The sequence below is a fragment of the Antrostomus carolinensis genome, unplaced genomic scaffold (genome assembly GCF_000700745.2).
Source record: "Antrostomus carolinensis isolate BGI_N321 unplaced genomic scaffold, ASM70074v2 scaffold4839, whole genome shotgun sequence".
NCBI lineage: Eukaryota > Metazoa > Chordata > Aves > Caprimulgiformes > Caprimulgidae > Antrostomus > Antrostomus carolinensis.
The window spans coordinates 12,149-39,357 of NW_010337713.1; the positions used below are offsets into that span (position 1 = coordinate 12,149).

At 37.9% G+C, this 27,209-nt stretch overlaps 1 protein-coding gene across 2 annotated transcripts in view; it reads left to right on the forward strand.

Moving 5' to 3' along the window:
* IFT81 (intraflagellar transport 81) overlaps positions 1-26,612 on the forward strand; it is a 38,759-nt gene extending 12,147 nt beyond the window's left edge. Inside the window, exons 8-19 of one of the 2 annotated variants that reach the window (XM_029086805.1) lie at positions 1,802-1,965; positions 3,384-3,479; positions 5,496-5,642; positions 14,112-14,261; positions 15,737-15,865; positions 16,991-17,080; positions 18,106-18,192; positions 19,787-19,858; positions 19,945-20,030; positions 24,101-24,146; positions 25,088-25,245; positions 25,365-25,392. In XM_029086805.1, the coding sequence (XP_028942638.1) occupies positions 1,802-1,965; positions 3,384-3,479; positions 5,496-5,642; positions 14,112-14,261; positions 15,737-15,865; positions 16,991-17,080; positions 18,106-18,192; positions 19,787-19,858; positions 19,945-20,030; positions 24,101-24,146; positions 25,088-25,245; positions 25,365-25,392 (1,253 nt within the window). Of the gene's footprint in view, positions 1-1,801; positions 1,966-3,383; positions 3,480-5,495; positions 5,643-14,111; positions 14,262-15,736; positions 15,866-16,990; positions 17,081-18,105; positions 18,193-19,786; positions 19,859-19,944; positions 20,031-24,100; positions 24,147-25,087 lie in introns of both variants that reach the window. The other variant, XM_010175255.1, reaches the window with a different exon arrangement.
* Positions 26,613-27,209: the final 597 nt, after the last annotated feature.

A 27,209-nucleotide genomic window follows, 5' to 3' on the forward strand; every position in this document is an offset into this window, starting at 1 on the left:
TTCTTTGCTACTAAGAGAAAAACAAGAAATTAGTTTGATGAAATAAAAATATTAATATTTAATATCAGAATAATATAATTGATATATTTTTGATTTCCACACCGAAGATCTTGGTTATAAATATCAAACTGGGAGTTGTGTTCCTAGTCAGTTCTGAGGTGATAATTCAGCTCACAGTGTATGTGGGAAGCTTTGCTGCATTTGCAGAGGTGGTAGATTTCTAGTGAAGACATTAAAATGTGGTCCCTCCTGCCCAGCTCTGTCGTGGGCTGAGGAAGACTGGATTTGAGTTCTTCTGGAAGAAAGAAGTGGAAATTCTCTCTCGGGAAGTTCAAGTGTGTTTCTCACAGTAGAGCTGTAGTGCCGAGTCCATAATGGCTACTGCATACGGAGGGTGACACTGCTGCCCATTCTGAAATCAGGGCTGATGCTGTTGGTTTTGCACAAGACAAGTGACCTTTCCACGGAGCAGGAAAGATCACTGCCCCGTGGCAGTGTTGCTTTTCATAAACACTGAAATCAACAAACTAAACTGCTGGAAAAGAGGAATTCCCGCTCATTTTTAGTTTGCATTGACTTGACTCTGTTAGCAACGCTGCTCTCTCTAGGGTCTGTTTTCTTGTCCTTCTTGAGGCTTTGTCAAGAACTAATGGCTGATTTCTCTCTGTCAGCTAAACCCAGTAGCTTTCCTTTCAGCCTGAGCTGGGAGCAGAGGCTGAGGAAGATCTATCAGTATGGTGTTTCTAGAGGTAAATAGCAGCAGAGTCATGGGGGCCCCTTTTCCTCGGCTTGTGTTTCACTTTGTTCTGACCTTCTCCTTTTGTCAGTCAGTGATATGGTTGCCAGGCTTTGTAGCCTGAGAACAGAAAACTCTGCTTTCCCCTACATCCTTTCCCATCTCTGTTTCAGCACCATCAGCTGTGCTATTCTATCTCTGTACTCAAGCTTTTCCCTGCTTGTGCACTATATGGAAGGGGCAGAGATTATGAATTTTTTGTTTTTCTTGGCATTTCATGGCAATTCCATATTCTCCTAAATACAGAGAGAACACTACCCTCATCCCTACCCCCTACTCTAGCAAGTAGTTTTAAAAAGTTCCTAGGATATTTACCTTTTAGTCATCTAGGTAATGAAAAATAATCTGAAATACCTATTCCCACTCTCATCTGCCATGTAATTTCCAAATCTTGCTGTGGTCCTTGGCACAGGTGTCTCGGAGGAGTAATTGCACTCAACTGCCTGTTGTCAGTGGAAGACTGTGCAATGTAATTTAAATAGCTGCTTTATTTTATTCTGTTGCATTTTTCTAGCTGTGAATCTCAGTGTACCTGTGTTTATTTATAAACTATCTGTTAAGGAGGCTAAATTACTCTACCTAGCAAGAGCCAAGTCATCCTGGTAACGTGCAGCGTGCATCTGGCTTGTGTAGAGCAAAACTTACAATGTGGCTGCTTTTCTGGACAGCATTTTTGATGTTACTCAGCAATTCCTTCTTGGTTTTTCTGTTTTACTTCATGTCCAAAGGGTTTTACTTGTTTATTGATGAAAAGAATCTGTCAAGGAGTTAATAGTTATATGTTAGAGATACAGATGGATAATAATACATATTATATTATTTAACATGCAGATTAAAAATTGAAATCAATTAACGACCTGTTTCTTTTGAGCTTTGAAAAGAAGACTCAAATGTTATGCTGTTGTTATTGTAATCTGCTGCTAGATCCTTTAATGTGTTGAAATCAAAGTTAATTATCCACTACATTACTTTTATAGATACACACTGATCTAATTTGCTTTTAAGGTTTAATGAAGAAACTAGAAGAGGAGATAAATTTCAATTCATACCTGGTTACTGAAAAAATACCTAGAGAGCTTCAAAGTAAGAAGAATTCAACATATTTCTTACAAAAGGCGGTTGCAGAGCCAGCTATGAGTCAATCTGATCTCAATGTTCTTGAAATCAAGGTAAGTTGACCAAGGTCACACTTAATTTGTGTTCTGTAGCATAGTCTAAGGTTCCTTGTACACTGTAGTTTTCTTATCCCTACTTTATATCCTTGAGAAAATGTTTAATTCCCAAAGGAATATCTCTTCAGTTGTGAAACAAAAGAAGATTAACATTTAGTTAATCACTAAATGCAATCTCTCAGATAAGTTTTTAACAAAAACCACAAAACACGTAAGAGCAAACAAACAAACAAACCCCAAACCAACTCCCACATCCAACCCTATCCTTAAATTTTAAATGCTATTTAAAAACTTGTGTTAGCAATTTGCTGTGGTATGAGCAGAGATGTTAATTTAACACTAAGGGTTAGGTCAGCCTTCTCGTAGCTCGGAGTCTTAAAAAGGAGCTGAATTGCACTAAACATGCATTTTATGATATATAAAACAGGAATTTGTTCCCAGAAGGGAATTCTTATGCCACCTTCAAATTCAAGCCTGTTCTACCACTTTTGTAAAGGAATAGAATTTATTTTTTAGCGTTTGGAAAGGAATAGAATTTATAGATTTTTCTTTGTCAGGTGTTGGAGTATTTCAGTCCTATAGAGCACTTTATTTGAAATACTTGGCTTTCAAAGGACACGGATATTGCTCATATGAATGTTAGAGTCCTGCCCAGTACTGTACCTTCATTCTGTTTTGACTTGATTGGATTTCAGCACATATTTACACTGCTTGCTTATCAGCACTCATCTAGCAGCAGAGAATGAAAGGAAGGTTGCTAGGGCTGTGGTTTCCATGGCTGATGAGAGTCCCAGTGTAGCATTAAGTCAGGTCTGGAAAAGCTGCAGTCAGGACACTGGTGTAGATGTTGATGAGTTTCCAGGTGGATTATGTTCTAAAGCTTCAGCTGGAATGAAGATCAATAATTTGAGACTATGGACAGTCAGGTGCATTTTGTGGCAGTGGAAAGAAGGTACCATAGAGCTGGAATATGATGGTCTGTGACTCTTCAAAGTGTTGATGAAATTTAATATCACTTAGTCTTTATTTGCTCCCTTTTAAACTTCTGATAAATGATCGAGTGAAAAGGAATTTTAGTTAATATTGATAAAGTTATATTTTTCACATAGTATGTGATGACATCAGTCTTTTTTCTGTCTGTTCCAATTCACATTTGCTCTCCATGTACACCAGTTTACTTCATTTTCAGGGCCAGCGTCATGCCTCTGCCTTATCATAAAGGCACAGAACTGGAAATCCAAAAGCATAACCTCTTCCTGGCCAATATTTAATGACTCATTGAGTTTTTTGGGTTTGTTTCTGTGTTTTAAAAATGGAACTAGCTGGATTGTAAGTCTGGTTTGCAAAGCATTTAATTCTTGGAGAAGACAAAGAAATAAAGCTCTGTTTCCTTAGTTTTCTACTCTGTCTTGCAGATAAATGAAGTAAACGCAGAATTGAATCAGCTTATTGAGAAAAGAATGATGAAGTATGAGCCAATCGATAGTAAATTTTCCATGTATCGCCAACAGGTAAGAAGGAGCAAAACATTTTAAAATCAGAAACAGTAAAGCAATTTCAGTCACTGATTGTTTTACATCCTGATTCTTTTCTTTAATTTATTCAGCATAAATCAGTAGAAATAACATAAAAATGGAGGAGAAAAAGGAAATAAATAGCTGTTGAACACATGTATGTTTAGGGCTGAGTCAAACAATTGCTTTCAGTCACGTTAGTGAGTTTGCATTGACTGCTGACCTTAAGCTGTTAGGTGTTGCCCTTCAGCTGCATCACAGTAATTCTGGAAGGATCATTTCTGAGGAGCTATTTTGGTAAAGCTCCAGCTGTGGACAGATTCTGAAATGGCAGCATGTGGGCTGACTGCTGCAGTCAGACCGAGATGCAAGGCTTTTGCTTTCAGTTCCATCCCTTGCTTGTCTTTGACCACACGCGATTTTTTCCGTTACATCTATTAAGAAGGTATTCCTTGATTTGTCATAGTGAGGCTATAAAATAGTCTTTCTATAAAATAGGCTGTCTGGTGTAGTCTTAGTAAATTCCCAAGTTATAAAAAGGATTTATGAACTCTGAGATTTTCAGAGCTTACACAGAAATGTAAGTGATTTCTTTTCCAGGCAACCTGTACCACTGCTAATTTTATTGAAGATTTTCATGATGATGCTTCTGGTGACTGTTTAAAAAATGAAAAGGCTTAAGTAAATGTATCAGTGGGAGGAAAAAAATTGTCATAAAATGTATGATACAGCTCAATCACATATGCAATATGAAAGGCACCGTTTTGTTGTGTAAGAGACGCTCTAAACTTTCCAAAAGAAAAACCTGCTACGTGATGTGCTGGTACCAAAGGCCAACTGGCTTGTGATATAATTGTGTTCAGTGGAGGAGCCACTCCAGGAGTTCAGGTTGCCGCTGAGAGTTGAAAGCCTATGGTGGTCTTTGCTTTGTTCTGCTAGAGACTGGCTTCTGTTTCACAAAGTGATCGTAGATATTGTACCACAGTCTGTCACTGCAGATAGCTCATGAGGCAAAGAGCTGAGGTACTAGCCCAGCAGAATTCTGTTAGACAGGCTTTTAGAAATAAAGCTGGTCCTTTTAACCCAATGTGAGAAAGCCAGTGTGCATTTTGCTTCATTTTTTCTTAAGTTTTTCCTTTTGTATGAAGAAACCAAAAGGAAATGTCTCCAAATTAATGCATTTGCATCTGAATTAATGTGTTGTGTTATTTTAAAATATTTTTAAATAGTATACTTTGGCAAGATAAAAATGCCTTTTTTTTTCCCCCCCCTGAACTAATGTATACTTGTGTTCACAAATCTGTTAGCTCCTGGTCAAATGTTAGGTACTCTTAAATGTTCTGTCTTATATAAAATATTATTTTTTAATTGCTTTATCTTCTAGACTCAAAAAAAAAAAAGAATAAATGGTAATCTACATTATTTCTGTATTGTAGTGCTTTATTCATTGTCTTCTAGCTATTTTCCAAGATTGAGTGGCTTGGTTCTGCTGTTAGTATAACATATTTCTGTAGGTTGGAGTAGGTTGGAGTTATAAAAATCTGTATTATGACATTTGTGAAATCTTGGATAACTTTCCCGTTAAGCCATGTTGGTGTATCTTACATATGCACAAAAAGGGACTAAGTAGAAGAAATGGAGCAGCTAAAATGCCTACCTTTTTCTTCAATGAAAAAGAAAAAATGAGGTGAAGAAATGTAAATGTAAAATGTAAAATATATCAACATGAATCTGGGGAAAAAAGAGCATGCTTGAAATCTTGGCCATACAGAAAAAGCTGGGAGTCTGCAATCATCTTCAATGAGGTTGTGGTTTATAATATATACAAAGCGTAATCGATGCTTTCTCCTTTGCAGAGACCTGCTCACATTTCCTAAAGAAAATCAGTTTCTGACAGTTACAGTGTGGTTTCAGTGGTGCAGTGCCTGAAATTTAATGGATTACATTTTACTAATGATTAAACGAGGCAGTTTTTACTTCACTTGGCCATATGCATTTTCAATGATCCTGCAGGCATCTATAATTTCCCGGAAAAAGGAAGCCAAGGCTGAAGAACTTCAGGCTGCTAAAGAAGAGATGTCCAGTGCTGAAAAGCAGATGCTACAGAAGACCAGTCAGGCCCATGAGTTAGAAGGCTCTGAAGTTCTGAAAGGAGATGAGGTATGCAATAGAACAGTGGATATAAGGAAGAGGAAATTTGGGAGAGATGAATCAATTTTTGTTAACTCGCAATGTCCTTTTAAGTTTACATTGCAATAACTGCTTCTACAGTATCTTATCCATCCCTATGGAATGTTATCAAACTACATGGCCTCAGCATTGCAACAGATGGGCTTCTGGGTTTTTTAATGTACATTTTTTGTCCTCAAATTCCAAAATTAATATATTTGAAGGCTTTTTTTTTTTTTAATGTGCAGATAATTCAATGCTGTCCAGTGCTTTCAGATGCCTTCCAATATTTATACTGCACCAGTGCTTGATTTGTAGCTATTCTCAAATTATTAATTTCAGTTACCCACATTGTCCCTAATAGATTGCAAGGTGTATGAGGATTTAATGTTGGGCTGTCCTAACAGTCTGGACGCCGAGTCAAAATAATGACAATATCATCACAGTGGCATGATGGTAAATAACAAATTACAAAACTCAACAAGACTAATAAAGGGCTTAGGAGTTCAAATGCTAAATCATGTCGATTAATTTTATTATTTGGTGTGTAATAAAAATCTGTGTATCAGAGATGCAGTTGGATTTATTACCCACCAAAATTTTTGCTTTAAAAAAAGAAATTCCCAGACCCTCGTGAAGTTTGTCTGCGATACAGACATTGAGTAGCACAATCAGCCTCGCTCAGGTGAAGTTCTGTTTGAAGCTGGACTTAACAAAGCAGCTTTTGCTTCTTCAGAAGTTTGCAGAGGATAAGGCTGCTGCAGCTGGGTAGTGGTTTGTCAGCAAAGTGAATTGACTTTTCTTAGGACAATAATTTTTCTCAATTTGGAAAGAGCCTGCTCAGTGTACTCACAGGCAGAAGCACTAAAGCAGAGAGTATTTTAGCTGCATCATTCTCTGACTTAATATATCTTTTCATTCCCTCATCTATTGTCTTCATTTTACCATCATTTATCGAGAGTAACACTCTTCGCTTTCTTTTTCTTTGTCTGTTTTTGTGCTTTTTTTACATACTGCTCAGTACAGGGAACGCCCTTCGCAGAAGGAACTCCCTTCCTGATCCCATGGGATATGCCTGCTCCACAAAATCAGTTTTCTTTTGAAGGAGTTTTAAAGGGTGAATCGAGTATGGAAATGTCTGTGTACACTCGTGTAAAGGCTTCCTGTGTCATGGAATCCAGGCATATTTCACTCATGCCTTCTTGCCTTTCTCCCCTTCTGTAAAGCAAGATGAAAACTATGGCACAGAGGCTTTGAAGAATTAAAAGGTTGATTTCTTTTACCATGAGATCCTATACACATTCCATAGGTGTTTCATAGGTAACAATAAGAAGACCACTGCATTAGATTTCTCTCCACTACGAGGTTTTCAACAGCAGTGGGCATGTTGCTAGATTCTTTGACAACTTTTTAAGTAAAAATAAAAACAGAAAGCAGGCAATCTGTGTTTCATGACATGTGATGGGAAAGAAGTGTTTAATTAATCAACAAGCATACATTACCAAGACAGCAACATATGTTTTACATTATCTGTAAATGCAATGTAAGGTAAGAAATAATTTATGCTGTGCCTATTCTTGAGAGGGACGACATACTCTGACCCATAGTAATTCAAGGAGAGCAGGGTAGGAGGGAGACATGGTTACAGAACCTTGTAAGGGGCTTGATAATGAACAATTCAAGTTAATTGTCTGACACAAGGAAGAGGATCAAAACAGAAAAAAGACAAGACCTGTTTTGAGCATAACCTGCATTTCTTTTGTTCAAATATGTTCTGCTTTTGACTTTCTAAGTGTTTTCAAGTCTCCATTTTGAGGAGTGAAGAACAGATGACTGAGCACTTTGGACAAAACCATCAGCTTAAAATAAGAAGCATTTCCTGTTTTGTAAAATACTTTCTGCACGTTGGCCCAAGGAAGCCAGCACTGTACAGTCTGTGTCCTGTTCTTGTTTGTTACTTCATGAGGTGTACTGCAGTGGTACTCACGGGCACCAGGGAAAAGCAGTAAAAAGAGGGTTTTCTATGGCTGAAAAGTAGGAAAGGATTTGAATTCTTGATGATTTTGATAGCTTCTTTTTCAAAGGTCACAGCTTCCTCGCCTGTAAAATGGAGATAATGATATTTAATTCTTTTGTAAATGTCTGCTGCCAAAAATGCTGCATTAGGTACTACAGTGTTTGTATCTCCTTAAAGTACATTGCAGATGCCTGTTACAGAGCAGTCCAGCTTCCGAGTCTAGGTTGTGAGAAGACAGGACTGATAAATGAGACAAATAATTTGGCAGGGATGAGGTGATGAAGCAAAAGTGAAGTGAACAGGTTATCTCTCATCAGTAAAAGTCTTGGTTCATCGCTCACCAGACAACCTTTTGCTATAGATTTATTTCTGATATATTATGCTTTTAAATTTGCATGTTTTGCCTCAGTGCTCTGTTACTCCAGCTTTGAGCCGATACCAAAGGAAATCTTGATTGATGTCATGGAGAGTCCTCATTGCAATACGTGTGTTCAGTGGGGACAGACTGGGGTTGCACCTTCAACCTTCACTTTGCACTCTGACAACCGAGAGATTCCTTATGCTTTCTTGTTGCAGTCGCACACATTACATTTAGTTCCTCCATTTTCAGAAAGGAAGAGGGGTTTGTAACAAATAGCTTTGGTCTCTGACGTTTAAAATGGGCTTTTAATCCTGCCATGTTTACCCCATCTACATGCTACGGTTAAATCAAATAATAATTTTTCCATTCCCCAGTATTTCTCATCTTCTCTTTGTCTCGCTTTGCTGTATCCTCTTGTATCATGGCACTCACAAGACTTGGCAATCGAAGAACCAGTGCCTTCCTAGCTTGCCCTTCCATACCAGTATTTGGATCTCCAGTTGAGGTCTTCTTAGCACTTCATTCACCAAAAGGTCAATCCTGGCTTATGTTTTTAGGTGCTAGTGTTTTGTTTGTCTTCTGTAATCATAAAAAGGAACGTTACAGCATTCTGTTTGGTTTGAGAGGTTGTACAGCTAGATAGAACTTAAAAGAAACAGCAGGGAATAACCAATTCATTTACATCAAACGCACAAAAAACTAGGAATAAATTGCCTGCTTTGGGGATTATGAAATCTTTTTAAGTACTTCAAACAAAGTACAATGAGCATGGGGCAAAGTTGGCAGGCTCCTAGCTGCAGCTGTCAGATCCTGAAAATTAGGGAATCAAATGTTGACACTTAGAAGGCTGGATGGTTCAATTACAAGTGATCCTAGGTAAAGCTGTGATATTTTTAGCTCTTTACACAACGCATTGTACTTTGCAGAGTTCAGCCTAGGGCCCCAAGAACCTCGACTTTCCCAAGGTATCAGAATAGAATAGTATCATAGCTGTGCTTAGCTACAGTAGTTGAAATTAATATGTTTTTGAGAATGTGGCATCAAAAGTCCTATCAGTTTGTTAACAGATAAGCAAAGTTTGCATATTCATTCACATGAGTTCAGTTTCTTTCACACAAGTGCTCATCCATGCCTATCTGCCCCCGGTAAAACAATATAAAAAATATTTCAACTTGTAAACAGAGAAAACAGGCAGTTTTGGACCATGGATCTTGTCACTTTTTCTCTAAAACCACTGAGTCCATCTGAATCCACCAGGAAGTTGTCTAGGTCCAAACCAGGTAGATGGATTTTTAAGAGAGTAGACATAAAGGAGCTCACAAGTTGAACGTTACATGGTTTAAGCCAGGACCCAGGATATATTATCCTATCGGTTTGCTGCCTTTCTCTTAACTTTTCTCTCAGGTTCTAGGTGCAGTTATATTCCTGCCTGTCAAAAGCTCCTTACACATGAAAATAGGAGAGTAGTTTGTAGTCACGTTGTGAGAACAAGAGTGACAAATCTGTAGGATTCTTACAGAAGCCAGAAGCTCTTTGCTGTGAGAAGTTAACCATCATTTCAGCCAGAAGTATGCAGTGATTCAGACAACTCTGAACTGAACTGAATGCTCTTTCAGCACCCACTGTCATGAATAAATCATCAGCTTTATCGATCTGTGCGTTTTCCGTGATAACTGAAAAGGGTTTTTCATTATAAATACTGTGATTGATCTAAATTATTAGTAATAGCTACTTTAATACTTATTTCCTGACCAGAAGCAAGCACTCCTGTAGAAGAGATTTCCTACTTAATGCTCATGAAGACTTTTCCCAATTGCTCTGTCCAGGCTGTGGGATACTTTTCTTTTCATAGATTGAGGTAGCACCACTCATATCTTTTAGAATTTTGTCCTTCTACGTGTGAGTTATTAACTACATCCAACAATGGCTGTACTAGCTTAAATTTAGAGCCTCTTAGCAAAAAGAACTGAAAATCTGTCACGCTCAGGAACTTTTCCTAACTGAATTTTAATACTTTGGACAGTCTGTATCCTGTTAATTGGTCTAGTTAGAAAATTAAAACATCTGTTCTTCAATTCTTAATAAAAACAGAGATAGTCAGCTAAGAGTTTCTGCAATTATTGTGCTTATGCAAGTATTTTTATTAACAAAACTGTTTATTTGGGACCACCTTTAGATTATACACTTCAGAAAGAATTTTATTTTTTCAATTAATACTTTATTTTCTGTAATACTTTCATATGAAGAATATTTTTATTACTATAACACAATCCAATCGATACAATAATCCAGAAAATACTATTTTTCAAGATTTGACTCAAAAGTGAGGGATTAATCTGGGATTTGTTCTTTTTCTGAAAACAAGCTTATCCATTTTCTCCTTTAATGATAATCTGGGAATAAGAACCTTGTGAAAACTTCACATGGGGCAATTGTTAGTTTTAAGGAGGTGAAATGATGGGTTTATAGTGAAAACCTAGGAGTGAGCATTAGAGGAGCTGGGCTTTGATCCCAGTTCAGCAAAGCACTGAACTGTGTGGTCAACATGGTTATGTTCTTTCCTGGAGGGAGAGGAGTAACCTGCCAGACTCTGTCTGGTCCTGGAGAAGCTATTTTAATAGCTGTGATTTGATTTTGTCGGATTTAGAATTGTCATAATACTTAATTACTTCACAAAAGTGTGGTAAGACTTAATCTGGTGCTGGAAATCTCTGTTGGATTGTAGTCAGTGGAGAAGCATAAAGTACTGGCATTGCTGGATTCTTTAAAAAAAAAAAGGAAGATAATTCAGGAAACCTGCCCAGGGATGGTAGATACCTGCATGCAGCTGGACATTACAGGAGGGATCAAAGTCCCTCCTGTAACTGTGAGTCTTATACTGGAGGCTGTGTTTTTATACTGTATTTTTGTACCACTTTTTGAGAAGTATTGGTAAAGAGTTTGCTTTTTATATATATATATATGAACTTTCATTCCCTCTATTTCATAATCTAGATTCCACACTTGTTACGTTACAGACCTCCATAAAAATAGCCAAGTGAAAAAGCAGGATCTTTCTTTGCTTTCCTTTGGATAGTTTTTCTATCTGACTCGGCGAGCGAACATGGGTCTCCAGGATTGTTTACTTTAACTGCTAACTCAGTGCCAGCATTTGGTTCTTGTCCAGTCATTTAATCTTTGAAGCTTAAATAACTATTTGTGTTAAGTTGCTTGAGAAAGAAAAGCTTACTAGTGAACATCTCCTTGAATGGTCCATCACTGGGCACCGACAGATCCATGGGAACGCTGTAGGTTGAGCCTGCTGAGTGTTTACGCAGGGAGCAGTTGACCTGGTCTATGGGAAAATGCTGCTGCTTAAAAATGGATTCCTTTTGGGTAGATAACTTTAAAGTCATATGGCTAGACAATGTTATTCTTTGGTGAACTATTCCAATTATTTAAAAGAGCTTTTACTGCAGTAAAATGCAATATTTTATAGCATTTTAAGGGCTTGGTTTTTCATCTACATATAGACAGAAACATGAGATGTATAAAGCTTCAGAAGTCACGCTCACACAAATGAGAGCACTGGTATTTTACAAGGAGCTTATTTATAATTTTACAATAATTTATTTATAATTTTTGGAAACCTATGGAATGATTTCTTCAGCTTTTAGGCTGAAGAAACTTAATTTTGCCATAAGATCCCTCCAAGCTGCTGATTTAAGTGCAGTCAGATCTAGTAACTAGCTCTGAATTTGGCCCTGGGTCTAAAGGCGGCTTCAGTTAGTGAGATTTTGAGGGGTTAATCTCTGCTGCGTCTGAGTAGATGAAGTCTGTTGAAAATTCTGCCACACTATTGATTGATTTCTCTACAGATATTATAATTTTGCTTGTTTGCTGCAATAAAAGCTACGGGAAAGGTTGAATTTGCTTTTAAAAAGCCAGAGATTGCGATGAAAGATGAGCATCCATCTCCTCAAATGAATAGGTTTCGCTTGTCATCGTGAGCAATTTGTAATTCGTTTTGGATGAAATTTTTATTATACAGTCCTAACTTAATCAACTAATAATAGAACATTGGTGGAATCAGTTCTTTGATCAAGAAGATCCTTTGACTTCCATTGTAAAATACATTATGCTTTGAATATTGAATATGCAAATACCTCCCACTTGAGCTATTTTCAAGGCCTTGAAAGTAGCTATAGAAGTGAGGAGAATAATAGTTTGCTTTTCATCCTGGGATAAACTGACAGAAAATCATTCAGATTTGATGGCTCTATGTGGTCACATATTAAGTAAGTTTAATCCTTTACATCATTTTTTACTATATTCCACTGGTCATATGAAATATCTCAGGAACTACTCAATCAAGACAGACATCTATGCTTCCCTTAAATTTCCTTCAGTTAGTTGAGGAGGTTGTATTTCTACTTTTATAATCTCCTGAACATCACAGAAAATTCGGTATTGTCTAAGCAATTAAAAAAAGAAAGTCTTTTGTATTAACTGAGAGGATAATACTTGAATTTGCTGTGAAAAATAATTAATTCTGGTAATACTATATTAAGTGTGCCAATAATATAACAAAGACAGTATGACTGTCACAGAACGGCCTCCGCTGAGCAGCGCGCTGGCTGAGGTGACCTTGGCTATCCTTGTCCTAGGTAGTACGCACAATGTAAAATGGTGTTGCAAAGCCACACAGAGTCCAATCTGCATAGAGCACATTGAGTAATTTGTGGGTTTGTTCTTTCACCAAAAACGTTTATAGCTTTTGGCTTTAAAAATAGTTCTGGAGCATAGCAAGAGAGAAGCAGCTTTGGCCTAGATATTGCACAGGATGGCAGATGAACAGGGTTGATTTCATTTTGGGCATTTTGCCCAGGACACTTTTTATAGAACATACAGTTACTCTGGGGGTTCTTCGTCTGTGGTCACATTGGGTTTTTGGATTTATTCTTTAGGAGAGGCATAATTTTACAAAAAAAGAAAAATTAATGTAAATTCCAAAATCTAAGTTCTTTTATGTTTGAGTTTTAAACTTGTATCTGTGGTAGTGGGAATCCTGTTTTCTCCTTGGGGCTGCCTGTTTTATGCTCGCTCTGCACACGCTGAACCCCTCCTCATCGAGGAACATTCTGAAGCCTGTTCTTACATCATTTACTCTAATAAATTTTATTTGCTTTCCAGCTCTGGGTGTGAATGCATTTTTGAGCTGCAGCTGGCATTTGCCTCATCGCTCTAACGTAAAATATAAGAATAAGAGCTAAGCCTGTTTGACAGATGGAAAGCATTAAGGCAAAGAAAAATACTCCATGTTTGTTTCAAGACCTGATATTTCATATGTTACAAATTGAGCACACTGATTCAGATGTAAATTCGCTAAGGCTGTTGAGCTGTAAGGATATGTATTATTTTAATTAGTCTTTAATAAAAGTAGAAAATCTCCGTTACTTTAGATTTTGAGTGAAAGAGATATTGCATTTCTCTGCTTCTATGCAAGGACTCTGCTTTTATTTTCCTGTTTTTAAAACAGTGATATCATTGAGGTCTGCAAGAGTCAAGGAAAGAAAATAATGAATTTTAACTATTGAGAACTTGCATTGAAAAAGAAACCCAAAAAACCCAAGAGATAGTCTTTTCCCATGCCCTCTTCCAATTTCTCTGCACTTTCTTATCATGTTTCTTGGTCTGCAGAGCAACTTGGGGCTATGCACTGCTGATCTGGTGCTCTGTTACAAATGCAAATTACTATTACATTAAATTTTTATTATCCATGATTCTCACAACATTTTGGGAAGAGTAATTACTTTTGAAACTGTCTCACGGTGGTGAGCAGAACCAAATGACCTCACTATTACAAATGAGTGAGCTGGGACAGAAAGCAATAGAGCTGGTTTTCTTGAGCTCAGTGAACAAATGCAGAGCTGAAAATAAATAGACCCTGGGAATCCTGAATTCCAGTCCTCTGTTCTAAACACTTGATCTTCAATATGCAGTCCAAATAGGATAATTACATTTTATATAGCAACAGTCTGTGATAAGGCCTTTTTTTTTTTTGCTTTAAGTTAAATGATATTTCTGTTCTCTCCCATTCCAGCTCAAACACTATGTTAATAAGCTCCGGAGCAAGAACACATTTTATAAAAAGAAGCGACTGGAAATAGCAGAAATTACAGCTGAGTATGGCATCCTCCAGAGGACAGAAGAACTTCTAAAACAGCGCCACGAGGCTATTCAGCAGCAGTTGGTAATACAAGCAGTTACTGCTCCCACAGTCCATCACCCTTCCTTCCTGATAACAGCTGTACATAAGATGGATGTTGTTTTGCTACATTCTAATGTATATTGTCCTCAGCTCTCCTGCTGTCAATAGTAAAAGAGTCATTAGGGTATACAATTTATTTTTGTCTGTTGACTGTGCTAAGCTGCTGTACTTTATGTTCAGCAACTGTTTTTTACAGGCAGTCACGACTGTCCTGCAAGTTCTTTTTAGACTGAGGGGCTTGACCCTGCTTTTTAAAGTCAATGGTAAATCTTCACTAACTCCAGTGAGAGTAAGGCTGGTTCTTAAATGAGTTTTTGGTATCCACATAAATGGTAAGGGCTTTGAAAATTATCAGCAGCGAGTAGGATTCAAGTTACTGCTGAGAAATACATAGGAAGAGTATTTAAAAAAAGAGCAGGCAGGAAGGAAACATTCTAACCCCAGAATATTTAGAAGAAAATGCATTTCACAGTCAGTGAAAAATTTAAAACTGGATGAAAGCTTTTTCTAAGCCAGAACAGCATGAGAAGGATTTCTGCTATGCATATCTGTAAGCATTCAGGGAATATACATGCATCCCAAATGCAAAGACATTCCCTTTTTAGTTCACAAAAATCTACTGCTGTGTTATTTTCTTCCAATACCAGTATTCTTGTTATCAAAATATCTTGGGTTTATTTTTCTTCTATCTTTTTTTTTTTTTTATATGTACTTATTTTGGTTTTTTAAACATAAAAAGTACTTGCCTTAGAAAAAGAAAACTGGAAGTGTGAAATACATGGGACAGGCTTTGGAAAGAGACACAGATGCAGTGGATGATGTCATACTCTTTCAATAGGGCATTTATTGTTTAATGAGGATAATGGACTTGGAGTTCATAGATACATGGCACTTCTAAGAATGAATGTTTTGGCTTTTTAACAAATTGTGGATGTGTAAATCAACACTTAGCTTTCAGATTTCAGAAAATACCCTCCTTACATACTTAACAAGCAAACCTTGCTAAAGGCCATTACATCAACATAGAATTAAATGTAAAGTTTATGTAATGTAATGCTAAAATTTGGTAAGACTGTATTAGTATTACTGTAATGAATACAATATTTAGTTTTCCTTGACAGTTGTTTAAAAAATAATTAGCTACATTTTCAGATTAAGCATCTGAACATTCGTGGAAGTTCTTCAGAGCCTGACCTAAAGCCCACTTTACTTTGTGGAAACTTTCTGGTAATTTCATTGAGCACTGGGTGACCAAATAGTGTATTTACAGAAAGTTGTTATTATCCTACTGTACAGGCACTAGATAAAAAGTTAGTTGTTCTAGCAGCTAGATTATTAATCACTTTTAAAATAAATTGATTACAGTACTTACCTTTTCTGCTCTCTTAAAATATTTTGGCTCGATGAAGGAATTTGCTGTTCATTAATGGACTCACATTTATTTTTTGTGTCTGCAGCAAGCTATTGAAGACAAGAAAGGTATTTCTGGATATAGTTACACCCAGGAGGAGCTGGAAAGAGTATCTGCAGTAAAGAGTGAAATGGATGAAATGAAAGGCCGAACACTAGATAACATGTCTGAAATGGTGATTTTTGTCTTAAAACTATTGTATTTCCTCAATTTGAATATCTAGTTCCTCAGCATCTAAAACCAAATTTAATATTTGTGTTTTGGATTTTAAATTGTGTTTTAATCTGTGTTTATATATAAGAAAAATTTTCAAACAGGATTCATCTGCAAAGGTAATCTTGAAAAAGTTTAATAAAATGTGCATCTCTTTTAATGTATGAAGAAGAAATTTAGAAGTATTAAAAAAAAAAAATCCTACAAATAAATCCTGTTTTCCTCCACTTCAGAAACATTAGTGATCTCAGGTCTTGTCATCTTTTTTTACTTTTTTTGTGATTTCAGAAATGGTTTCATATTTGTTCTTGTATATTTTTAGAAAGAGACAAATGGTGTGAATCTTTAACAGAATCTTTTTCTAAAATGTTTGTAAATCACTCAACTTAAGTATTTGTTAAAAAAATACATAATATGCCTAAAGAGCAAGATATCTTGTCTCTTTCTCTGTAGCCTAATTTTGAATTGCCCTTAGATCTGTCGTGTTTTAATTTAACTTCCCACATAGCCCTAGAAATGAGACAGAACTGGAATTTCTAATTAGAAAATATCATAAAAGTGCAAAAAGCAAAGTAGCATTTTTTGAAATCATTAGGACACTTTTAAAATAAATGGTAGAATTAAAACAGAATGACTCTCAAATAGAAAGCTGGATCGAATTTGAGTTTTTGGTAGAAACATTTTAAAGTGAAATGTTTTAGCATTTTCAAATTTTATTTAACCTATGCAAGTTTGTTTGTTTTCTTGAGGATTTCTCTCAGTCCACACCTCTATGCAACTCCTTCATTTCCTTAAGCTCTTTGGGTGCCTCACATATGCTGTCTTCTGGACTTCTCTGTAATGTTCCCAGTTGAAACAATGGGAGCAGAATTTGGTTTATTTGTGGTAATGACCTCACTGCAACATGGGCACTTTGCCTGTGTTAATTAGGAAATAATTACCAATTTATATATAGTTCAGGCTTCATTGCACGTTTTTTTTTTCTCTGCATATTTTGGTTTTCTTCTCTTTCTTTTCACATTCCTAATTACATAAATGTACTATTAGTATCATAGTGTTAATGTGTATTATTTTGTCCCTCTATCAGGTAAAGAAACTGAATTCCCTGGTGGCAGAGAAGAAGGCCAGCCTAGCTCCTGTTATCAAAGAACTGAGACAGTTGCGTCAGAAGTGCCAGGTTAGTAGAAACACTTCTCTGGTTCTCTGTAAGTAAAGTCAGAATCACAAATAAGTCTGATTTACAGATCTCTGTAGTGCTATACAAGGACATAATCAACTCTTGAGGAAAGCTGGAAACAGCAGAATGGATCAAGAGTGATTTGCAACAGGCAACATGTGAAAGACCAGAATTCATAAACACTGATGGTGCAGGCACAAAATCAGGCTGAAAATTTTGTCCTTTATAGCAATTTAAAAAAAATTACTACACCAGGGAAAAATTTAAAAAATCATGGTTCAAAACCATAGTAAAGTTAGTTTTCAAATTGGTTTCAGAACTTTTTCTGCATCTCAGCACTAATGATCTCAACTACCACTCTCTCTTTTAAATGGATTGCAAATAATATCTCATCCACATCGTTGAGGACATTGATCTAAGTCCTATATTGGTCTGTAGGAATGACAGATTTATCCATTTGTTTTCAAAATTTGAGAGAGAGCTGGAAAAATAGTTATTCGGGTCCACAGCTGCTATGAGTTGGCTCATTGCCATAGAAGTAAAGGGAGCTATCCATTTATCTATCAACCAAATTTCCAGCAAACTTGCTTTTGATGGTTCTATTAAAAGTGTCAGCAAATTAAACCCAGCTGACATTTGTTGTGTATAAGTAGAAAGCAGGCTTTTCATAGATAGCAAGTATATTAATTCCTTCTTAATCCCTATTTTTATTATTATTTTTCCTTTCTTCTTGCAAACGGTGCCCTATTAACATACCACATCAATGCTATGGATGTGGCTGTAAAGAGGAAGTTTGTGTGCTATGTTGTGGTGTATACAGCTGATCCTCCAGTATGTGAGGAGAGGCTGGTGGCTTCCCCCTGTGTAATAATACCCGTGTGCCTGCTCGGTTTATGTAAGTGCCTGTGAGCGTGCCAATAGCTGAGGTCGGTGTGTGAGACCAGCAAGAACAAGGTCTGCCTGAATGTCACATGTCAGTCAATTGAAGATTTCATTTATGTGCCCTTTTGCCCTTTTCACATAAGGAATTAACTCAAGAATGTGATGAAAAAAAAATCCAGTATGACAGTTGTGCAGCAGGGTTGGAGAGCAATCGCTCAACATTGGAACAGGTAAGACGGTGGCTTGTTCATGTGTATTAATAAATGCTCTGCAAGATGTTATTCACTAGGGTACAATATTTTCCCTGCCTTCCCTCTGGATATGGAAAGTACAAACCCACTTCAGGTGGAAATGAGTCAGTGGTGATCCACAAGTAGGCAAGTCATGCCTGAGGCTGTGGACGACTAGCTACAGTGGCACACATCTCCTGTTCTGAGCAGCAGCAAAGGGACTCAGCGGTGCATCAGTCCATCCTCCAACATCCAGCTTTGATTAGCAAGAATACTGTAAAAAAAGGTGCATCTGCCAGGTATCCTGCTGACCTGGATAGTATCTGTAAGGAAAGAATCCATAAAATAAGGATTAATTTATCCAGACAAATCTTTATATGTGTTCAGCAGATTCATTACGTTAGCAACCAATCCAGTGGATAATTAATGTATTGAAATTGATGGCAAAGATACTTCATTAAATGTGACTCTCTTGCATTTTGCATACAACAGTTTTAAAAATACATCCATATAGGTGTAGCTAAGAGTTTGTGTGTATGCAGTTTATTCATTGCTTGAACTATAGCACTTTTAGGAAGGCAGGTACCTAAACCACCACAATCTTTTAAGGTTGGGACAGACATAACCAATATTCACATGTTTATATGAATCTGCTTTATCTCAATAGGTCACCTCCTGTGAATTTTGTTTGGACTTGATTTTTCAAGGCCTTGTTCACATAAGGAATATATTTCAAAATAAAAAAGGCTTACATTTAAGGTGTGGGTGTATATATAGATAATTCTTTTTCTGTTCTAAAAGTACCTTTGTATGGCTTAATGCGAGCAAAATAAAAGAATCCCCAGATGAAGCTGCTATGAAGTGGACCTTCCATAACAACTATTTTACAGAAGCAGTCAAGGCTTTTTTTCTTGGTAGACAAATCTTAGTCATTTTCTAACACAGGACGACAATCACGCCCACTGATTAAGCTGGACATGACTGTCAGCAAACTCTTGCAGTTGAACCAGAGAATTCAGTTTGTTTTTCTGAGAATCACAGGGTGTCAGAGCTTTGGAGTTGACAACTGCTCTGCGACCTGGTGTATGTGAATTCCATTTGGATTATTACATTTTTTTGGTATGGACCATTTAGAGATGGGATTAACCCACTATTTCCATACTCCTCAACATAATTATTGATTGCTAATTAACACACTATTAACACATCTGTAGCTTCTAACATACATTTTGCAGATGCGTTCCAGGAAATGCCTATTCACAACTGTATTTAGCACTTAAGATGTGCTTAGTAACAAGAGTCTTGGCAGCACTTGTGAAGTGTCTGTTAGGAGTCAGTCATATTAATAAACACTTATTAACAATCATTTAGCATCTCTGACTGTGACTGAAACTGCAAATCTAAAAAAAATCCATTGTTTTGTACTTTAAAAGAGATTTCTGTAAAGCCCAAATTATATAAACATTTAAGAAATTAGTAATTCAATACTATGCCCGTTTCTATTCTGGACTCTGATGGTTTATATAGCAATAGAGGGCATCTCCTGTGGACTTCTAGTTACAATGTCCTTTGAAATCTTATTCCTCTACTACAGGAAGTGAAAGGACTTCTTGAGGAGTGTGCTCAGGAAGAAAGCAACTACCATTACATTAACTGCATGAAAAGGGTAAGATCACAAGAGAGACCAAATTGTTCATTGTGAAATGAAATAGCAATTATTGTTATTTTTTAAAAATTATGTATTCTTTATAGAATGTAGAAATACAGCTGCAGCGTGCTAAAGAAGAAATGAAGGCGTACATCTCCCCAGACCCACAGGAGAGACGAAGGGCAATTCGGTAAGTACACTGATGTGTTTCCTTTGTGTTAACTTGAAGGATATTCAGGAACTAAGGTTGAAGTCAGGAATTTTCTCACTGGCATTTGAGCTGGAGGAGTTCACCTGATAAATTTAGAAACACTATAATAATCTAAAAATAAGCATCTTGAATTCCAGTATATACTGCTGTAAACCTACCAGTTCTCTCAGACATACCAGGAGATTTTCCCTTCCTGCTGGAGATTATAGGCCCCAGATAGCGGTTTTAACTTGCAGCCCCTGTTGGCACAAGCTCAGAGAAGTTCTGCTTCAGTTCAGTCCTGGAGGAAGTGTGGCCCTACCAGATGTAATGCCTCTGCCAAGTTTCCCCCAAGACTCCAGCGTGCAGGAGAAGATGGTTTACCACGTCTCAGAGAGCAACCACATGATGCCCTCAGATTCTGGCCATTTTTTGCAGATCTTCTACTCTTTTGGGTACAACAGCTGTCACCATCGCTGGTACAGGAGTGGAGGAGTGCATATACTCATCCTAAATGGATTTTGTTCTGCTCCTACTTGCAGTTCTTACTGGAGGTAGAACAAAGTGGTCTTTGGCTTTCACACCACAGTATTTCTCCGTCGTGAAAATATTCATCAGAACAGTAGTTTTAAAATTCATGTTTGCTGGGTTTGATCAAGGGTCTTTTTGTTTTGTTTTTGAATGAATGAAATGAGTGAAAAACACTGTTTTGAGAGTAGGATTTGGTCTCCTTCAAGGTGTTGTCATTACTGTACCAAGAAATCTCTGCAGTGTATCATTTTTAGTCAGAGCTACGGGGGCATCAGCTCTGCCTTGTACCTCTCCATCCCACAGTCAGCATTCCTCTGATTTGCTTTACTGTTTAGGCATTAAAAAGCCACAGCAGTATAGTTCCTTGATGTGAAGCCTCTTAGATTTCTGCATTTGTATTTCAGAGACAGGACAGATTGTAACTTGTCATGTCAGAGCTGTGGTTCATGTTCAGTCTTCTGTAAAATGTGACAAAATGCTTCACAAAATTGTCCCATTCACAAAACAATTTAAAAACATGACTGAGTGGCAAAGCAAAGATAGAACTGCTTAATGAGATAATTAATAATCATTCTGCATTCCATTTGAATGCTTCAGACCATGCAGCATGCTGACATCACAACGGGAAAAGAGAACTGGTAGGGGATAGAAGAATAAATGATTTTCCCAAGATCTCTGTCCTCTTAGGACTGTCAGCCTTTCAGAAGAATTTCTGGACTTCTCTGTTGCAGCGGTGGCAGTGAGGGAAGCACCATTAGTTGGTAGTATATGTAGTCAAATGCCATTTGGTATCACCTGAGGCAATTTTGTCACATGTTATAGAGTTAAAAAAAAGGCAATAGTTGACCACAGAGATTTTATGGGCTCTGGAATGGGGCCAGTGACAGGGATAATAACAATGTGTCAGACTGAGTGAGAAAACTCCTAGGGATTCCCTCAGGAGATGCTGAGAGATGAGGTCGTCTTCCTCCATCAGATCCTTCATGAACTAGAAGTTGTCCCGATGCACCTTGCACTGGTACCAGTGGAGCTGCATCTCCTGCTCTTGTAGAACATGAGGCAGAGATCACTAGAAAATGAAGGGCTGGATTAATGTCCATCACAGAGACCTTCTGCAAGGATCTGAGGCATCAAAATGTTTAAACTCTATGGAGGAAACAATGGAGGAAAAATAAGAGTAAGAAAAGAATCAAAACTACTGATTTTAGGGTGGGAGAAGAAAAGGATGAGGAGATAGAATGTGAGTGGAGGCTAAGAATTCCAACTCACAAAGTAATGGAAGGCTGGAGGAAATAAAAGATTTATCTAATGAAAGATGATGAAACAGCAAAATGAAGCAGAAGGGTAGAAAGAGAAGTGGCTGTGAGAAAGAGGTGAATATTCATTAGTGTGAAAGACAAAGCAGCTCAGCCAAGCAGCTGAGAGGAAACGCGGGTCAAACAGCAGGCACTGTCCTTTTATGGCCTCACAGGGGAGGGGAGGGTCCGAGTTTATTCACAGATGCGAAACAAAAAATGCTTCAGCTGAAATAGTTGTGAAATGAACATCCACAATGTGAGTATTCACACTGACGGGCCATCAAAGCCAGACGCTGGAATCAAGCGTGAGTCCAGCTCTGTAATTCCAGGTATGGTGAGGAGAATGTGAAGGCAGCATTACCACTCTCTCCGCTGTCCCCGTTTCACTTGCTCGCTGTGGGCACAGGAGCTGGGGAAATTATCTTCTCACAGTGACTATACACATTTCTGACCTTCTGTTAGAGGTCGCAGACCTGTGGCATTTAAACGAATTACAACAAAGGTCAATCCAGAGATCTTTGCAAAATATAAATGAGATGATAAAATTTTTTTCTAGACATCCTTTTAGAATGTGGATGTATTTTTCAGCAGACCCTGGAATGTAAACGGAGTAAAAATGAACCATAAATAGAACAGCACTTTCCTAACAACGTATTGAACAAAAAATGTCTTAATTCTGACCCTCTTTATTGAGTATAAACTCTCTGTTCCGTGGAGTCACTTCTTAGGAATGTAAAAAGTTAATTTTCTTCTCTAAAAATAGAAAGTTGGGGGGTTTTTAATGAAGTTATTAAGTTGCATTCTTTCCAGTCATCATTATAAATAGTAAAGAAAAACTTACGAGGAAAGACATCTAATCTTCTGATGATTACTTTGAAAAGTCTGCTTAAAAAAAAAAAAAAAAGGTATGTTCTTGAGGCCAAATGTGTGTGAACATCTGCTGTGTGCCAGTGGAAATAAGAAGACGCAGCGTGGCTTTCCATCCCTTTGATTTGGGGAGGATGGCGAGGGATCAGCTGTGCAGCACAGCACTTGGAGCAGCCTCAAGACGGCTCCAATTTGTTCTGCCTGGAATTGTCCAAGAGTGTGAGATCATAAAATGATCCAACCTCATTCCTTGCACGTCCCTTCTGCAGGGAGCATGGCAGGCAGGACCAGGTGGCCAGGGGCCCAAGCACTCCAGTCGACAGCCTGGTGTACTTAGTAGAAGTGGAAGGAATAGGAGAAACAAACCGCGTTGTTTCAGCGTGGCTGCTCACCATGCTCTAGCAAACCTCACTCTGGTGTCACAAAGGCTGGTATTTCTTTCTGGAAATTAGGATTTCTCTATGCAAACGACTTCTACCCTGAGCAATTTGGAAAGTTCTTTAGATGAGCTGGGTTATTTTGGCTTCTGCTAGCAAACCTGCAACCCCTAAGTGTACCTGTTACACACAAAAGACAATAATTGATTTTTTTTTTTCCAAGTGAATCAGTGAAGAGGGTTTTTTTTATTGTTATATTTAAATAAATTTTAAAATAACTACATAGTAATGTATCTGAAGCGTGCTGTTCTGGTTTGCATATTATATTGTCAGGTTTCATGTATCAAGTTTGCGTATGTCAGAAAATGATCCAGCCACTTGCTACAGACAAAGGTGTACAGCCAAGATTTTTAATAATGAATGTCAACAGTTATGCTTCTAAGCCTATATTTAGGCACCCAAATGTGAGGGCTGTTTTCTGAAAGTGAGGAATGCACAGTGGTTCCATGGCAGTCATTGGATTTGTCAGACCTGGGGGGAAATACTATTCCCCTTCATTCCTGTATTTTCCCACTTGTTCTAACACTCCATTCCCAGCAGCGAAGGGCTGTGGATTTGTAAACTCCGACGCGTAAGCACTGTGGTTAACCTCAGAGTGTCACCAGGATAAATGCATTATTAAAAAGGGATCAGGTTGATCTTATCTAAATGATCTTGCTGCTGTCTTCAAGCTGGAAGGAGCAGTAATTGTGCCTGCTTCAAAAATGTAAGAGATCTTATCCAATACCTCAACTGCACAGCGGAGAGAATCGGAGAGACCTGATCCTTGATGTCAGAGGATGTTGTCCATTGACAAAAATGTTTCTTCATGTTTCCTCTTCTATCTCATTTATGAACCTCCCAATACTTTCCTAGTTTTCCATGCTTGCATCATTATTCTGTCCTATTATACAGAACCTAATAAAATAATAATAAACTTATTTTGTATTTCCTTTAGAGAACAGTATGCACGAGTGATCCTGGAACAAGAAAACCTCGGGAAGGTAAGAATGAGTTTTTTTACCTTGTAAAAACTTTGTACAGTTCCTTATTTTTGTGGGGCTTATTACAAAGGCTGTGGTCAGTCTTTTATAAAAAGCATATTGCAGCCTACAAAGAAAATTCCATTACTGCTGGCATTGGAAACTAATACCCTGAAAAGAGATCACACTCGCTCTTCAGGGCTTGATTTCCTGCAGAGCATAGCATGAGCTGCTTGTAAAAGATAGTCAAACAGCTTAACGTGACAGCACATTCCCTGAAAACCATTTGGATAAGAAACTGAAACATGGGCATAACAAACTGTGCCAGCTCAAATTTTATGTTGTATATAAAGCAACCTGTTGAAGACAATAAATTTAGGGCCTGTCAGCCTTATCACTGTTATTAAAGGCCAGAGGATCATCAGCAGAGCAGTGTTAAACAAAAGCAGTTGTCCATTTTTAATCTTGTATGAAGCTCAGATGGGCATGGATGAGGTTAGGCTTACCAATTCACACTAAACACCTTTCTTATATTAGTTTTCTTTTTATGAGTAAGCCTGTGAGCGATTTTTACAGGTTTGGGCTGCCACTATTAATAATCAGTTGCAGGTTTCATTGTAAAACATTAATTTCATGTTTATAATATCGTTATATGAATCCACTGCAACTTGCAACTGCAAGAGCTCTGCATGGAAATGAACTCAGAATTTTAGCATCACTTCTCAAATAGATAAGAACATTATTTAGAGAGTTTTAAATCATTTAAATAATTTCCAATCCATACAAAGCAGATATCTGAGTCCCAGCTGTTAATGCATTTATCACTTACAAGGAGTGTTCTCAACTTGAGTAAATAATATTTCAGCAGCACATAAAAATCTATGTCACTCCAAGCTGCCTACATGAGCAGTTCTTGTGGTGTAGAACTGTTCAAAAAATCTAATATTTTATATTTTTAACAGCAATTACGAGAGAAGCAGAAAGTTGTACGGGAAAGTCACGGGCCAAATATGAAGCAAATGAAAATGTGGCAGGATTTTGAGCAGTTAATGGAATGTAAGAGAGAATGTTTTCTGAAACAACAAAATCAAACCGCCATCGGTCAAGTCATTCAGGAAGGAGGTAAAGACAGGCTTGTTTTATGAGCTCTTCTCTCTTGATACCAACTTGAAGTAGGAAGACGGTGTGTTGGCTTCCTTAAGGTAACTTCTTTACTCAATATTGTTGCTTTGATAATTTCTACATAAATTTCTTGTACGTTATTTGATTTTGGTGGATAAACAAAGAGAGCAACTAACCACTCTGTGAAGCTTTTCCTCCATTGTTTAAGTGACAACATAACATGGGTAGGAAGATCTGTTCTGAGAGCTGCACTAGGGTGAACCTCATCATAAATCTTCGTTTGATGAGGCTGGGAATGGCATGTATCTGCAGGGAGATCAAAGGAAAAGAAATCCTTCTCCAGGGTCACAGAAAACTTACGTAATTGCTCTGTTCCTCATTCTGTATCACTAAGGTTACATTTTTGCAAGGCCTGGGACTTGATATTGTTTAATTGTGGCCCTCCTGGCTTGGCCCTCTCCTTCCCTATTGTCTTTATTCATCTAGTGTGACTGGCAAGAATGGAGCCATTTTCGCACTGAGCTGCACAGACCTTGCCTGCACACTCCAAGTCATACTTTCCTTGCATGGTTGAATTCAACTGATTGTGCTTCCAGGAGACAGTTCATTGCTACAGCGTCAGGAGTAGGTTCTGAGAACAATTACTTGGATTCTGAGCTTTTTCCATTATCTTTTGTTGTTGTTGTTAACAAATGTATTTTTTCTTCTGTTTTTTTTCCTGAGTTGCCCATGTGAAAGTGTAAACAGCAGCTGACAAAAGGTTTTCTCCATTGAGGACATTTTGTGCTGTTTTTTCTGGGCAGCGCAGTTCCAAAGTGGTTGCAATACCCAAAGAGATGGAGGGTTATTGATGGATATAAATACAGCTCAGGGGCTCGTGCATATGCTCAGGTGTGCAAAACAGGTAGATAGGCAAAGCTGCCTTGTACTCTGGCGTTGGCCTGTGAGTGACAGGCAACTGTCAGTGCCCTTCAAATTGCATCATGAGACCCAGAGCTGACCCAGGGTAAGGGGAATGCAGGTCAGGCTTGAAACTGTCCCTCACGCTTCATCATTCTGGATAAGCACCTCTTAGCCACAGAGATCAGAAGCAGAGAGATTAATCTGTGGGACCAGAACTCCTGCTGTTCTTCTTTAGTCTCTTGTCTTTCCTGAATTTTTAGATAGGTTTTTTTAAATCTTTTTTCCTGCCTGGAGTAGAACATTTTTTCAGGACTTTAAAAAAAAAAGAAAATTGCTTTCTTTGATACCTAACTGTGAGATCTGCTGTTTTCTATATCAAGAGTGTATGGTAATTATATAGCTCCTAGTTTGCCCTTGCATCAAATATATTTGTTAACAGAAGTAAAATAAAATCTGATGACTACATTGTGACTGTATGGTATTCTCTTTTTTTACATTTAGGTGAAAGAAGGTAAATTGTTAGTGACAGGTAGCTTGCTGGGCCACAGGAAAAAAAGGTTTGAATGGGTCATTTAATGACATTTATTTCAGATGCCCCCCAAAGGGTTCAAAACTGCAGTGTATGTGTAAGGAGTGGGTCTCAGATCCATAGACTTCCAGGACTTCCTCATGTAAGCCCTCCCACACTGCTCAAGAGCTGAAGATAGACTTTCTCAGCAGCTGCACACTGATCTTTCTCAGACCGAGGAGCAGCAGCAGGTTTTCCCTGATGCCCATTTCCAATGAGTGTGGAAGGAAGGCTGCGGTGTAGGACACAGGCACAGGTAGATTTGGCCAGCGTGGGGAGAATGTGCTGCATTGCCACCACCCGCTGCTTCCATGAGTTCATTACTCTTCACAGCAGGAGAGTGGGCTTTAGTCATGGCCCCATGTCGCTCTGGAAGGGAGAAGCTCAGGAGGAGGACATATACAGACTATACAGTGTGGGGACAGCCATCTCCCTGCTTGCCCTGTACATTTTCTCCCTGCTTGCCCTGTACCACTGCACTGTAGGGCCTG